The sequence below is a fragment of the Lolium rigidum genome, chromosome 3 (genome assembly GCF_022539505.1).
Source record: "Lolium rigidum isolate FL_2022 chromosome 3, APGP_CSIRO_Lrig_0.1, whole genome shotgun sequence".
NCBI classification, from domain to species: Eukaryota; Viridiplantae; Streptophyta; class Magnoliopsida; order Poales; family Poaceae; genus Lolium; species Lolium rigidum.
In genome coordinates, this window is record NC_061510.1 from 352231567 (window position 1) to 352245286 (window position 13720).

At 43.7% G+C, this 13720-nt stretch overlaps 2 protein-coding genes across 2 annotated transcripts; both read left to right on the plus strand.

Moving 5' to 3' along the window:
• The first annotated feature begins 1464 nt into the window (after positions 1-1464).
• Positions 1465-3140, plus strand: LOC124700308 (cell division cycle-associated protein 7-like). The gene is made up of 8 exons (XM_047232458.1): positions 1465-1530; positions 1647-1884; positions 1978-2128; positions 2271-2341; positions 2439-2516; positions 2599-2686; positions 2853-2908; positions 3009-3140. Exons 1-8 carry the CDS (start codon positions 1465-1467, stop codon positions 3077-3079), a joined length of 819 nt encoding a protein of 272 aa, XP_047088414.1. The 3' UTR covers positions 3080-3140.
• A 650-nt stretch (positions 3141-3790) lies between these two features.
• On the plus strand, positions 3791-13223 carry LOC124697224. The gene is made up of 12 exons (XM_047229847.1): positions 3791-4188; positions 4851-4968; positions 5375-5682; positions 5773-5904; positions 5983-6081; positions 6272-6796; positions 8445-8479; positions 8571-8711; positions 11683-11822; positions 11915-12040; positions 12130-12256; positions 13019-13223. Exons 1-12 carry the CDS (start codon positions 3791-3793, stop codon positions 13072-13074), a joined length of 2205 nt encoding a protein of 734 aa, XP_047085803.1. The 3' UTR covers positions 13075-13223.
• Positions 13224-13720: the final 497 nt, after the last annotated feature.

Here is a 13720-nt window from a genome sequence, read left to right on the forward strand (position 1 = left end):
AGACACGCTTCGCTGACACACAGTATTGTTGTTGCCCCTCGCACTCAAATTTCAAACGCAGCCCTCGCGAGCGCCCTTTGCTCCAAACCAACTAGTACTCCGAACAGCGCCGCCGGCCCGCATCCAATCCCCAAAACTCTCTTGCGCCGCCGCCGCTGCCGCTGCCATGGGAAGGCTGGTAATCCAAACAAGCCCATCACCACACTCGTAAAGAAACAAAAAAGTAGTTGAAAACCACACCAGGTTAATCTGGCAACCCCACCTAGTCCTTGACTGAGACCACCGACAATGGAGCAGGCTCCTAGCAGCAATGACTACATCAAAACCAAATCACGAGTGCTTGCCCCTGTTCTTGCATGTTCCTGTCATGGATTTGCTGACTTAGGTCATGGATCCAACTTATACATCTTGACCACCGACAATAAATCGGGATCTGATTGGCCTGAGCCATCGAACGCTGGAGAATCTCCCATGAGACGACATCCGAACGGCCAAAAAGGGCGCCTACCAAAACAAGACACGTATGGCGGCAGAAAGGTTCTGAGGCCAACTAAATGAATGACATGCTCTTCTCGAGAAGTGAGAGGATACCATTACTCAAATGGAGGCCACGATCGTGACTATGCCAATAAGATAGTGGAGGATCATGAGAAACTCGAAAATAAACACAAAGCCTTGAGGATTGGTCTCACAAAACTCACCGATCAGTCTCATAATCAAATTCAAGCTAATGTGCTAAAATCTACCACTAGCCCTCCTATTGCTACAAATGATAATATTTGCTCTAACAACCTTTGTTGTGACTTGTGAGGAGTCAAGGTGACTTCACAATGCCACAAAACCTCGATGGCACACAACGGGTGGGATGAGCTGGTGAAGTTCTTTCTTGAAGATGGTGGAAAACATCATAAATGAATAGACAAGTTTAGTGTCATCGTTGATTGTTTGGCATATCATTGTAAACAAGATTGTTGCTATCAAATACAAGTGTATGATTCGAACTCATCATCATCTCTCTTGCACACGTAATGGATTTATCGCCATTTCATACGAGTGGTGCATTGCATCATTCCGGTTCAACTACTGTACTATCTTCTCGCCATTGCACTAGCTATTGATGAGAAGTTGGGTGCCGCTCGATCGATCTGCAGCACAACATTTTTCCATTTTCTTATGACCCCACTATAATTTCCTATATTACCCAAAAAGATTGATTCACGAACTTGCAGCAAGCGAGCGTGCGGCCGTGCGCGCGTGAGGGTAGTGTCGTAAAATTACCTTCCGCTACCCTACTGAGCACCAGACACGCTGACACAAAATATTGCTGTTCCCCCTCGCACTCAAATTTCAAACGAAGCCCTTGGCAGCGCCCCCTTGCTTGCTCCAAACCAACCACTCCGAGCAGCGCCGCCGGCCCGCAGCCAATCTCCGAGATCCGCTTGCGCCGCCGCCGCCGCCGCCGCCATGGGGAGGTTGGGCGACAAGTCGGACTACGAGAGCATCCGCGAGGCCCGCATCTCCGAGAACAAGGTACGCGCACGCATCGATCGATCTCCCAAATCTTGAAATTTCCCTCCAGATTCCCCATTCCGCCCGGCCCTGACCCCCACCGATTCTCCGAATCCGGGGATTCGCGTCCCGTGCAGGCCCGGATGGAGATGCTCGGCCTGCTCCGCTGCGCCGGGGAGCTCAGCGCCATCGCCCCCTCCACCGTCCGTCGCGCCGGAAGCGTCACCCCGAGGAAGACCCCCAAGCCGCCGCGGGTCCTCACCCCGCTCCGCCGCTCGGGCCGCCTGACAGCCGTGGCGACGCCGGCCAGATCTGAGTCTGGCCGCCGCTGCTCCCCCCGGCTGAACGGGGGGTTGGAGCACCTGCCTTACAGAGGTTGGCCCCCTTCTCTTGTCTCCGCACCGCACGCCCTGCTTTCCCATGGTCCGGGCTGTCACTGAACGAGGTGATGAATGGTTCCCGTAGAAGAGGAGACCGATGAAGATGACGACGACGAGGAGAAGGCGGTGGTGTATATTGACAAGGAGAGGCTGCGGGTGCTGCAGGAGAGGCGCTGCGACAGCAAGGGGAGGGGTGCTGTGTACGATCCTGTTCTCGGGATCTGCTGCCATTTCTGCAGGTAGATTCATATCACGTATCACTCCCTACTGCTACAAATTGTGTTCTTGAGCAACGATATACAGTTCCAAATTTCCAATGTTTTTGCTTAGCGAGGCTTCTTGGTTAGTTCAGTAAGTATAGCTGTTGTCGTGTGGTCACAGGCAGAAGAAACTTTGCGGCGAGGAGGGATGCAAGCGCTGCGGGGAAGGAGACTTTGACCAGCCATGCATAGGTACAATAAGCTCTATCATCATTTTGTCACTTCTAAGCAGCTAGTCCAATATAGTATCAAAATCACCTTGATTTGACCAATCTTTGTTCTTTGACAGGGAAGACAGAGTGCTCCTCCTGCCATTCCACCAACGGGATACTCTGCCGTGCTTGCCTTAAAGTTAGGTACGGCGAAGGTAAGCTCAATCGTCTCAACATATGCCATTGTTCTAAGTGGATAGTATATGTAAGACTACTGAATTTGGGACATGGTGGCAGAGATGGATGAGGTTCGGAAGAACAAGAACTGGATGTGCCCTCACTGTGTTGAGGAGAAGGGCACCAAGAAGTTCTGGATATGCAACAGGTGAGTGAACTTGCAAGTTTCATCTTTGTTTCTAGCTCTCACAAATCGAAATAGTGGAGAAAATTTGTAATGCTCGCTTGCAGGAAAAACTTGAAATAGTGTTTGTATGTATGACTTTATGTAATTCTCGCTTGACATGCTCAGTTTATCATGAAAAATGTTACAGTTCATTGTGCTTGAAGAAGAGGAAGATAGCACCAACTGGGATTGCCATATTCCAAGGTAATTCCGGTTCCAAGATACAACTACAGTATGCTGTTTTTGCTGATACTACTCGCGGTTGATCTGACATCTTTTTTCACTTCATTCGGCATTGTAACAGCGCGTGAGCAAGGATATGCGTCGGTCGCTCACCTTCTCATGGACCAGCTGAAGTGCCGTGGATCATTCTGAGGACTGCGACTGCTTCCCACATGCTCACTTCTTCAGTGATTCTAGTGATGATTGGTGGTTGCTCTGGATCTTTTGCTCTGTTGTGTTTAGATGGTTGACAACGAGCCATCTTAGGAGAAAAATAAGGCACCACTCCTCTTCCTGAAGAATGTGGAGCTACCAAAACCTTCATCTCAGATGTTCTCAGACAGTGAGGGTGACCTTCCCTGAAGATCGAAGCAATGATTCTGCCTATGCACTGTTAAATGTAGTGGATGAGCTTCTGAGCTTAACTATGTGAACTGTTAGATGTAGCAAGGTGTGTGTCTGCTGCTTGCGTTCATTGCCTGTAAAACGTCTGTTATGTACACTTGTGCTTCAGTATCGAATGCTTCTGTTATCAGTACTGCTTTCTTCAGTCAAGAAAAAATGTGATGCCTTGTAACGTGTGATAACTTGTTAAAAATGGTTTGAGTAAATTTTCATATAATGAACACAAACCAGCGGTCAAAATCGTCAACAAGGTCGTAAAAGAGATTCACATAATAATTTCATATCAATTCTTGTATAAATGAAGAAAGAAGTTCATGCATGTAACATGTACAAGTTGAAATCCCAATAGCAGTATCTGCTCTAGTTGGGCCGGACAAACTGTACCAGATTGGGCCTGGCCGCTTCAAAAGGCTGCTACTGTGTTCGGTTGGGCAAAACTGAAACCGGGTCTTGCAAGACATGCACCGCCGCTTCACCGCCGCGGCCGCTGCCACTGCACTCCGGCGGTTCTCCAGCCTCCGCCCGCCTCCCCCACCGGACCCGAGGCTCGCTTTCCTCCGCTCCGAGATCGATGAACTAGACCTCTCCTGCCCACAAACACAGCCACCACCACCACCACCCCGGGGGCAATGGCAAGTAGCTGAACAGCCAGGAAGTGGCGGCGCTCGCACGGGGGACAAACCGGTGGCCGTGGACATCGAGCACCCGTGGCCGGAGTGGGTGGCTCTGATGGAGCTCCTCCTCCAAAAGGGCCACCTGGACCCCTCCGCCTTCGCCGGCGGCGCGCCGTCCAAGGACTCGAACCTTATCCGCACCGCCTGCCTCCGCTTCGGCCGCGAGCGCCCGGAGCTCATCAGGTGAGGTGGCTGAGCTTGGAGGAATCGCCCTTGTCCTGTGTGGCTTCTTGTGCTGGGAAGGTTTGCCTCGAGGCCGTTGGCACTTGACACTGTCTCTCAGGGCTGTTGTTTAGCTGCACGCAAGATGTTTGCTGAAATGTGCCAGCAGTTTTCGCTGCCTTTTGCATTTGGAACTGCAGTGCAGGCAGGGTGGTTGCTGTAGCGTCGTGGAGGGGGAAGTATTGACTTTTCTAGCAGCAGTTTGCCTAACAAATCTAGTACTGTATGCATGCCCCTAAACTATGCCAAATCACTGATGCACTCTTAAATCTTGATTGATAGCATCAGAGCATAGCTACCTAATAGGTAATTTTTTGGGTTGGTAACCAGTGCAACTACTTTGATTACTGTATAAAGTTGAGCAAAGTATCATCAATCAATTCGAAGAGATTGAAAAAATATATTCTGAGCAAAAATAGACAGGGTGCTCAAGATGTTCTATAACTGTAGAAGGATGTGTCGGCCAATAGGCAGTTTCAGGACATTTGTTTTTTTCCTGAAACGAGCAGCCTTATTGTTGGCCTGGCCACTCAGCCACACTCAACTACAAGGGCCCTAAATTGATGCAGCGCATTACAATATCCTTGTGCCGTGCATTTAAAGATGAACCTGCTATGCTGCAGGTATCTATCAAGATGGGATATTCAGGTTGCTCTGCGTAGTGGGTGCCCTAGCATTGACAGGAAAGTTGTTAATTCTGGGAAGCGGTTGCGTGCTCATGTAGGACTTGATGAAGGAGAGGTAAGTAAATCAAAATATGTCAAGATGAAATTTCTCTTTATTATCTTTTTTGAACCAAGTGAATCAGATACTTGACCTGCTAAACACAGGGAAATGTGTAAAAGTTGTGTGTGTGCAAACTATCTTACCTCTTAGGTTTAGTGAAGTTCATGATATTTCAGATTTTAGATAATAATAATAATATACAGCAACACTCAATTTTAATTTCCTTCTATAAATGCACCCTGAAAATCTTTGACTAAAAATACATTGTGAGAAGGACTAAATCAACTAACCTCGTATCCTCATTAAATAGCCTTGTTTCACTCTATCATGTGACAATTTGGTTGCTTTAAGTTTGTGACACAAATCTATGCAGTATATAGCATATCTCCAGTATCATCACCTTATGCTGACATAGTGACAGGTTTGCAGCCAATGCAATTTAAGGGGAAGTTGTGAGAGGGCATATGTAAGGGCTCGGAAAGAGGAAGTGGGCAGAACTGTGGATGTTATGCGCATCCTTCTGAGTTATGGTCTTGATATCATTACTGGTAATATGGGAAACAAAGCATGCCTGAACAAGACGGTTAAAGAATCTGTTAAGAAACTACTGAATGAGGCTGTCGAGCTTGATTCCAAGGGACCTGGTTCCGGAACTGAAAAAGCTGCACAGCGTGTGCCAAAGGGTCAATCTGTTGTACCCACTAAGCAGGGCGATTGGAATTGTCCCAAGTATGTCGGATTTTTTTTACCTTGTATCTCGTATCCACATAATGGCATTTATTTTTCTTCAAAAGAAGAATAACATGTGTTCATTTTCAGATGCAACTTCCTTAACTTTGCAAAGAACATCAAATGTTTGCGGTGCGATGGTGAATTTCAAGAAAGATACCGGTTAATGCATGAGGACCAAGACCATCTACCTCTCAAAAAGGGTGATTGGATATGCAAAAGGTGAGGTTGCCAATAACCCTGATTCATATTTAAGATGGACTGGGGATAATCTCTCTTATACTGATCTTGCATTTTCAGGTGCAATTTCTTGAATTTCGCAAAGAATACACGATGCTTGCAGTGTCATGACAAACCAACAAACCGTTTACTCAGTCCAGGAGAGTGGGAGTGTGTCTCGTGAGTGACTACTTCTGCTGTATACCATTGTATCTGCATATTCATTGCATTCTTTTAATATCTAATGTCAATATTTGGACAGAAAATGGGGAAAATGGTGTTAACAATGTGGCTAACCTTTTTTCATTGTGATTTGACTTTGTAGTTTGCTATCACAGAATCAACATATTAATATATCGAGTGATTGCAGGTGTAACTATCTGAACTTCAAGAGGAACGCACTCTGCCTGAGATGTGGTTGGAAAAGACCAAAATCCTTAAACAACCCAGACACTGATGAACCCCGCCGTGATCTGGAGCAGAATAACCATCCCGCTATTTCATTTGTTGAAGATGGCATTCAACCGAGAAAGCGACAAATACTGCAGAAGAAGGCTCCACTGTCTGACGAAGATTCAGATTTCTGGAGCTCAGAGGAGGAAGGGGATGATGACACCGAGAGCAGCATGCTCCCAATAAATAAGGAGTACAAATTCCTTGACAGTTTTCCCATTGTTGGGGGCCGGACTGCTATGTCGCAAGAACCTCTCGAGAGGGAGAAATGGAAGGAAGAAATGTACAGGGGAAACCAAGGGACTCTGAGAGAAGTATCAGAAGAAAGCAGTCGGTCTTCTTTCTGTGTTCCCAGAAGCATGGAGATGCTCGAATCTGATGACGATGACAACGATATTTCATCATGGTTTTCTAGTGGGACTAGAAACAGAAACCTGAAGAGGTCTTAACCATTTTTTTAGAAGTGACGGAAATTTGTGAAATTTCATAGTATGCAAAATTTACCAGTGTTCAGAGACACAATATCCAGTCAAAGTTAATGTTTCACTGGAGCTTTACTACTCCCTCCGTTAGGCGCGCACGTAGTTTAAAAAATTACTTTGACCATTATTTTAATCAATAAAATATGAAATATATGTCACAAAAATTATATCATTGGAAAGCTTTTTTTGCATACGAATATAACGATATATATTTTGTAGACATAAAAGTTATATTTTATTGACCAAATCAATGGTCAAAGTTTGTCTTGAACTGTGTGTGTGCCTGTTAAACCGAAACGGAGGTAGTATTGTTGTTCTTTTACCAGCAACTTCCATAGAGTATGGTATCTAGGAACATAATTTATGCCAGACTAAAATGTCATAATGAACGTGTTAGGTAGTCCATGAATAATTTGGCCCTTGATCTTTATTATCGATTCTCTCTCTTGGCCCATCACCTGTACAAATAGTCCCGTAGGATTCTTTTGTAGGGACTACGTACCCGATTGAAGATTTCGTCAAGGAATTGATGAATGGCAACAAGCATATCTGCACAGTTACGACCGATCACCAACCTTGAAAATGAAATGAGTGGAGAAGATATGACCTACACATGTATTATTGTCTAATGCATATGGAACACATGCAATTGTTTTCTCTGCACCCTTGTCTGCTAAATGTTTTGTTTAAGAATTCACTAGTTGCTCTTGCTATTATTTGTCGAGCAAGAAATAAAGACTTGTGAATTGGGAAAAGCGGGTGAAAATTGATACAACGGGCTCAATCCGCCTAGCTTTCTTAAGGAAATAATCTATATCTGAATTCCTATTCTGCAGATTCCATAAAACATAACTAACCAAAACAACATGACATGCAAAAAATGATTTGACCGCAGAAGTAATTTTATGTTTTAGACACAAATTACAGTATCAAAGATTGTACAGGACTGTTCTTACAAATTTTCTTATTTTATTTTCTCCCGGGCTCAGTTTGGAAAACATATTCCGTGGATTCCATGATTAAAAGAATAACCATGACATGTACAATGGTTAGACCAATGATTATTACAAAGCATCACAAAACGCAAACCGAGCATTCTCGATCGGTTACGGTTCATTGTGGTGGAACCTGTCTATCCAGGTTGACTTGACGTAGATGCTCGTAGATTTCTAGATCTATTTCAAACTTTTCAGCCATGTTCTTTAAGTGAGAGACGACACACTCCAACTGTGGTGACTTGCTCAATTTCAAGATTTACTGTTTTAGTCTCTCGTAGATGTTCATAAAATCATAGAGGCGAGTGTGAACGTGGGTGTTTGTGAGCGCCCCGCTTTTATACAGTAGCTATTAAAAAACTCGTTACAAAAAGCAACTTTAGAGATTGTTTGTTTCATAGGCGCAAATTATCAAACTTTGCCACATAAGTGGCAACTGTTTATAGCTACTGGTTGTCTCACTGCCACAATTGCAAGGCATCACACTTTCTGTACTACTATACCTCACCTGTCGCAGATCGATACATTTGCCAAACTTTTCCCAAAAGGGTCGACCAATTCATCTCCAATAATTCTATGGCACAATTTGGCCGTTTACCCAAAACGTGCTCAGAATGCTGCGGTGGCAAGGAAACCGGCAGCATCCAAGTTATCCTCGAACAACTCGGGCTCTCCCCCTTTCGTGCTGCTCCTCGGCCCCAGCTGCTATATTTGCCTGCGTCTCTCTTCCTTTTCTGAGCCGAAATACCTCACGTCGGGGCTTCGAATATTCGTTCTGCTCTCAGCTCAGGAGTCCAGCGCAAGCGCGCAGCTGAGGACCTGCAGCTGGAGGAGGAAGAGGGGTTCTCCATGGGGTCCGAGGGATCCGGCCCGGTCGTCGGTGAGTCTCTCGCCCTGTCCGCCGTCTGTTCTTGCGAACGGCTTCCTGTAGAACCTGTTTTTTTTCCGTTGACGCGGATTCGGGCGGCTAGGTGTGTGCGGGATCTTCCTAGCCGTGGAGTACGAGTTCTTGGTGGGATTTTGGGGATGATTCAAGTGTAGGTAGCTCGGGAGGGAGCGGAGCGGAGGGGTTGCTGGATTAGGCTCGGCGATTTGCTGCTGATCCCGAATCCCCAATCCGTTCCGAGTTCTTAATGATGCTCCGTGAACTCTGTCCTCGGACACCAGCAACCGTCGTGCCGTATGGATAATTCAATTCAAGAAACTCTCGAGCGAAGGCCGGTTTCGTTAGGATTAGCATCGTGCCGTTACCATGATGGGGCAGTAGCAAATGTGGAATGTTGCTGTGCTGGGGTTAGTTTCGGATAGGGTTATCAGCTTGCTGTTGGCGAGGCCCCGATTCACCGTTTGCTGGTACTACTTCAAGTGTGGTTGAGAGGTTTGGTCTGTTGTGCCTAACCCAGAGACTGGTGAAGTCCTCAATTATTGGTACAGTTTTAGATGGATGCACCAGTATGAATTTAGGGGGACCAGCTGGATTTGTTGGCCCATCACCGTTTCGCTCTTCTTGGGAATTTTCGCATGTGGATTAGGTTCACATTGTGAGTAGCAATCTTCGATCGGAAATTTTATGGCAACTTCATGATATTCGAGCTATTTCTGTGATCTGGGCACTTGCACCCAGTATTGTTACATGACATTATCTCTATCAAGAACTCTCATCAATACTCTAGTGCTGCCCAGTATTTAGAATCACAACCCCCTCCTAGGACATGTTTGGATATAACAATATTATGATTTTTTTTATCTATCTGTGCGGCTAAACTATGGGATTTAGGGAACGAGCATGAACTTGTACTGTAATCCACTGGCATTAGTTGTTTGTGACCAGCATGCCACCCTGGCCACGAGCAGCCGAAAAAAAACGAGGCTAGTGCTTCTGCACAGAGGCTAAAGAATGCTTTGCGGTTTTCGAAGCAAATACATTGTGAAGATAACTCCTAGGAGTTATATTGGATGAATGATATATTTTTCCTTGCTCTACACTGAGAAACATGATCCGTCACTTAAAACTCCTAACCATGTACCTAAGGTGCTTGGTCTCATTGATGCGCAATTGCGAAATCAGTTAAGCTTTCCCTGCTAGTTTGTCCCTTCAATGACTCTCTCTTATCACTTTCTTGTGTTCCTTTTAAAAAACCCAAACAGAGCTTGGGTTGTAGCAAAAAACCTAAACAAAACTCAAACCACCACCAACAACAAATCTAAGGAAGATATTTCATGCTCAGGGCAGGCTGCCTAACTTTGGAATCTTATTTAATGCGGCGGTGCATTGCTTAGCAGGAAAGCGCTGTTCATAAATTTATCCAATTTTGCTCCTTCAGTAAGTTCCAACTATATGATCATAGCTCAACTTCTTTCCTACCTGGCATCGACACTTATTTTCATGTTGATTCCCACTAACCTGTTATACTTGATATGCTACTTATGTCCAGCAGTCCAGCTGTATCAAGGCATAGGACCTCCCCTAGCCGAATGAAAGAGCACAACTTGGATGTTAAATTAAATAGGGATAAGGAAGATTAGGATAGGTAAGTTAATTTTCCTAGAGATAGGATAGGTCTCTAGTTGAGATATGTCTGCTTAAGGACTTAGAAAGCCATCTGTATATACAAAGATGCAGTACACTCCATTATTATCCAATCAGTGAGAGTTATTAACTAGAAAAGATCTGATTTAAGTCCATCTCTTTCTTGGCAATATGGCCGGCCTACCATTGCTCCTCAATTCTTAAACCATTCCCAACTCCAGCATGTGAGTATGTGACAACGTGGGATGGAACCAACAGCCTAATTTTGCCAGGATGAAACCTTAACCATGCTTGTCTTGCAAAGACACAACACATGAAGAGATGTCCATCCATTAAGATTTAAGAGTATGTCCCACCATTGAAGAAATAAAAACTTGAAGCCAGTGCTTAACCGGCAGCCCACCTTGGTACTTTATTCGATAGGCTGAAGGGCCCTGTCCACTAAAAGCCTTTGCCTTTTGAGCTCTACAATTTAAAAGCCCAATAATTTAGTTTATTTTAGATGCTTCAGCTGGGACAATCATCCCTGTGAAGCCAATGTTGGAATCCTTAACAACTAACATTCATGTCTAACTGGTAGCCAGTTTTGCCCAGTCCTTCGTCTTCATTTCAGTGGGCACAATGCTACTTATTTTAGCTACATGGACCATCTGCAACCTGCTTATAAGACTACAAGTTGGTCCTAAGATCTTCTTCATTGGTCTAAAATGCAAAGCATTGCATTTATGCAACTCAAATTATCTTTTATGAAAATAATGTTGCCTAAGGCAAATATGCCAAATACTTAAACAAGGGATGATGTGCCTCTCTAGTACCCCTATTACTCTATATTTTGTTCCTTGCACTTGATTACATTTAGGGCGTTAGGTTAAGCAGTCCTCTTACAGTGCTAGGTTAATGCTGTGAGTTATGGTGCTACACCTTTTGTTTCAGTTGTGTTTTATGTTATCTGCGACCTAGGTACACAACATTGTTACCCTTAAACATCACATTTTTTCTGCTATTTGAATGGATAGCTTATGTCAATACTACAAGTTTTAAATCAGCCACTACAGTCCAATTTTATGACCTCTGAAACTGTTTTAAAAAGTATAAATGTATTTATAAGTATTCAAAAAAGAATGAGATGTTTTGAAATTAGATTTCTCTGCAACAATATTCTAGTACATCATGGAGTCGTGTTATTTTTTTTCCTTTATTTCCATTAATTAGAGTTTAGAAGGATGTGTGATTGGATTCATGTTTACCACTTCTTGAATGAGCTGCTTATAATAATCTGTTGTATGTTTGGTTGTACTGACTGTTATCTGCACTTCTGCAGTTCCCAGAAATTTTAGACTGTTAGAAGAGCTTGAGCGAGGTGAGAAGGGCATTGGTGATGGAACTGTGAGCTATGGGATGGATGATGCTGATGACATATATATGCGTTCCTGGACAGGAACTATTATTGGTCCACCCCATGTATGTTGTAAAATACCTGTAGTAGATATTAACTGCATCTGCTTCCATATGCTCAAATCAACTGATTACAGCATTTACCTTTTGTTTTGCAGACTGTTCATGAGGGACGAATCTACCAATTGAAGCTTTTTTGTGATACAGATTATCCAGATAAACCACCTACTGTCCGATTCCAGGCTAGGGTCAATATGACATGCGTGAATCCAGAAACTGGAGTGGTACTTATGCAAATAAACTAACCCCAATTTGCGGTGAAGTTATTGATGTGATGTTTTGCTTTAGTACTCACAGCGAACTACTTTGCTAGGTTGATCCAAGCCGGTTTCCCATGCTTGGAAACTGGCAGAGGGAACATACAATGGAGGACATCCTGATCAGCTTAAAAAAGGAGATGTCAACCCCTCAGAACCGCAGGCTCCACCAGCCTCATGAAGGTAACTGCCCTCTTAATTGATTCAGTGCCCAAGATCTACTTGAAGGAACCGATCTTGACTTTTGCAATTTCTTGCCGAGAGTAAATTGGCAATTCTTAACTCCATTCTCTCATGCAAGTGATTCTAGCTGCAAGTAGTTTCCAGAAGCCAATGCAGTTATTGTTGCATGCAATTGCTACAAGCCACAAGCTATAGAATTCCCAGCAGTGATCTACTTTATTACTTGCAATCAGTACAAGTCCGGAGTGTGGCGTTTCAGAGGCCGAGCCACATGTAGCTCTTTATTTTGAAACACTCAAAATTCGTATTTTAAAGTTTAAAATAAATCTGAAACAAAATTCTGGAGGAGGCAAAGATGTATGCTACAATGGTGTAAAATATCAATACAAACTGTTTGTATTCTAGGCTACACGAAATTGACAAAATCTTACAAACTTTATAGTCTTAAAATGTGCACTATTCACTATAAAATTTGTCAGAATTTGTCATTTTTGTGTAGCCTAGAATATGAAGGCATTTGTTTTGAGATTTTACACCATTGTAGTATACATCATTGGCTATCTTTAGAATTTTGTTTTAGATTTTTTAAAACTTTGAAATATGAATTCTAACTGTTTGGAAATAAAGGGCTAAGTGTAGATCGGCCTGCACTTTAAGTTTTCCGACCGAAGTTCCCTAACAAATTAATGATGGCCATCATTTGTCAATGTTCGCGACATGCTTATCAGTACCGATTCTAAACCTACTACCATTTTTCTGCAGGTAATGATGATCAAAGAGTGGATCAGAAAGGAGTAGCTCGATGTGTCATTATGTAAGATATGCGCATTGCAATGTATAGTGTTACACTGAGTAGCATCAGATGGCAGAGGCTGAGGAAACCCTGTAAAATCATGTAATTTGGCGGTCGCTTAATCGCTACTTCGATCTGAACTGATGTATTGCCAGAAATAAAATAACTTTGCTAGTTTGTGTCCGCACAAAGGTGTAGCCTTTACTCCTCGTTCAGCAAGTCCGGGAGCAAAAGGTGTCTGCTGTCTCTTTCAGTTCGTTCTTGGGAGCCTCTTTCTGCATCAGCCACCAGGGCATCAGTTCCATGTTAACGCGCACAAGTGCAATCAATTCACTTTATGCAGGCACGGCCGAGAAACCCAATTTTTGCCGCTTTCCATAGAAATTTTGTTATGTTTTCTGTGTACTTAACTCAACCAGGATTGCATGTGAGAAACAAACAAGATCGTATTGATCATAAAGTGAATGAGATAACCTGAATGCCAATCACCTTTCATAGGGTTGTTCTGCACCTCTAAGTTTCAGCAAAAATGTTGAAGTTTACGAATGTAGTACTCCCTCCAATTCATATATTACTTGTTTTTTTAGGGAACGATTCATATTACTTATTATTAGTATGAATGTACCTAAAACGAAAATATATCTAGATACATCTATATTAGGAACAATTTT

Bases quoted from the DNA above. Each gene is read 5' to 3' on its own strand.
- LOC124700308 (XM_047232458.1), top strand. From the start codon at position 1,465: ATGGGGAGGTTGGGCGACAAGTCGGACTACGAGAGCATCCGCGAGGCC. The intron at 1,531-1,646 runs GTACGCGCACGC...CGTCCCGTGCAG, and splicing joins CCCGCATCTCCGAGAACAAG to GCCCGGATGGAGATGCTCGG. The intron at 1,885-1,977 runs GTTGGCCCCCTT...TTCCCGTAGAAG, and splicing joins GGAGCACCTGCCTTACAGAG to AGGAGACCGATGAAGATGAC.
- LOC124697224 (XM_047229847.1), top strand. From the start codon at position 3,791: ATGCACCGCCGCTTCACCGCCGCGGCCGCTGCCACTGCACTCCGGCGG. The intron at 5,683-5,772 runs GTATGTCGGATT...GTTCATTTTCAG, and splicing joins GGCGATTGGAATTGTCCCAA to ATGCAACTTCCTTAACTTTG. The intron at 12,041-12,129 runs GTACTTATGCAA...CTACTTTGCTAG, and splicing joins TGAATCCAGAAACTGGAGTG to GTTGATCCAAGCCGGTTTCC.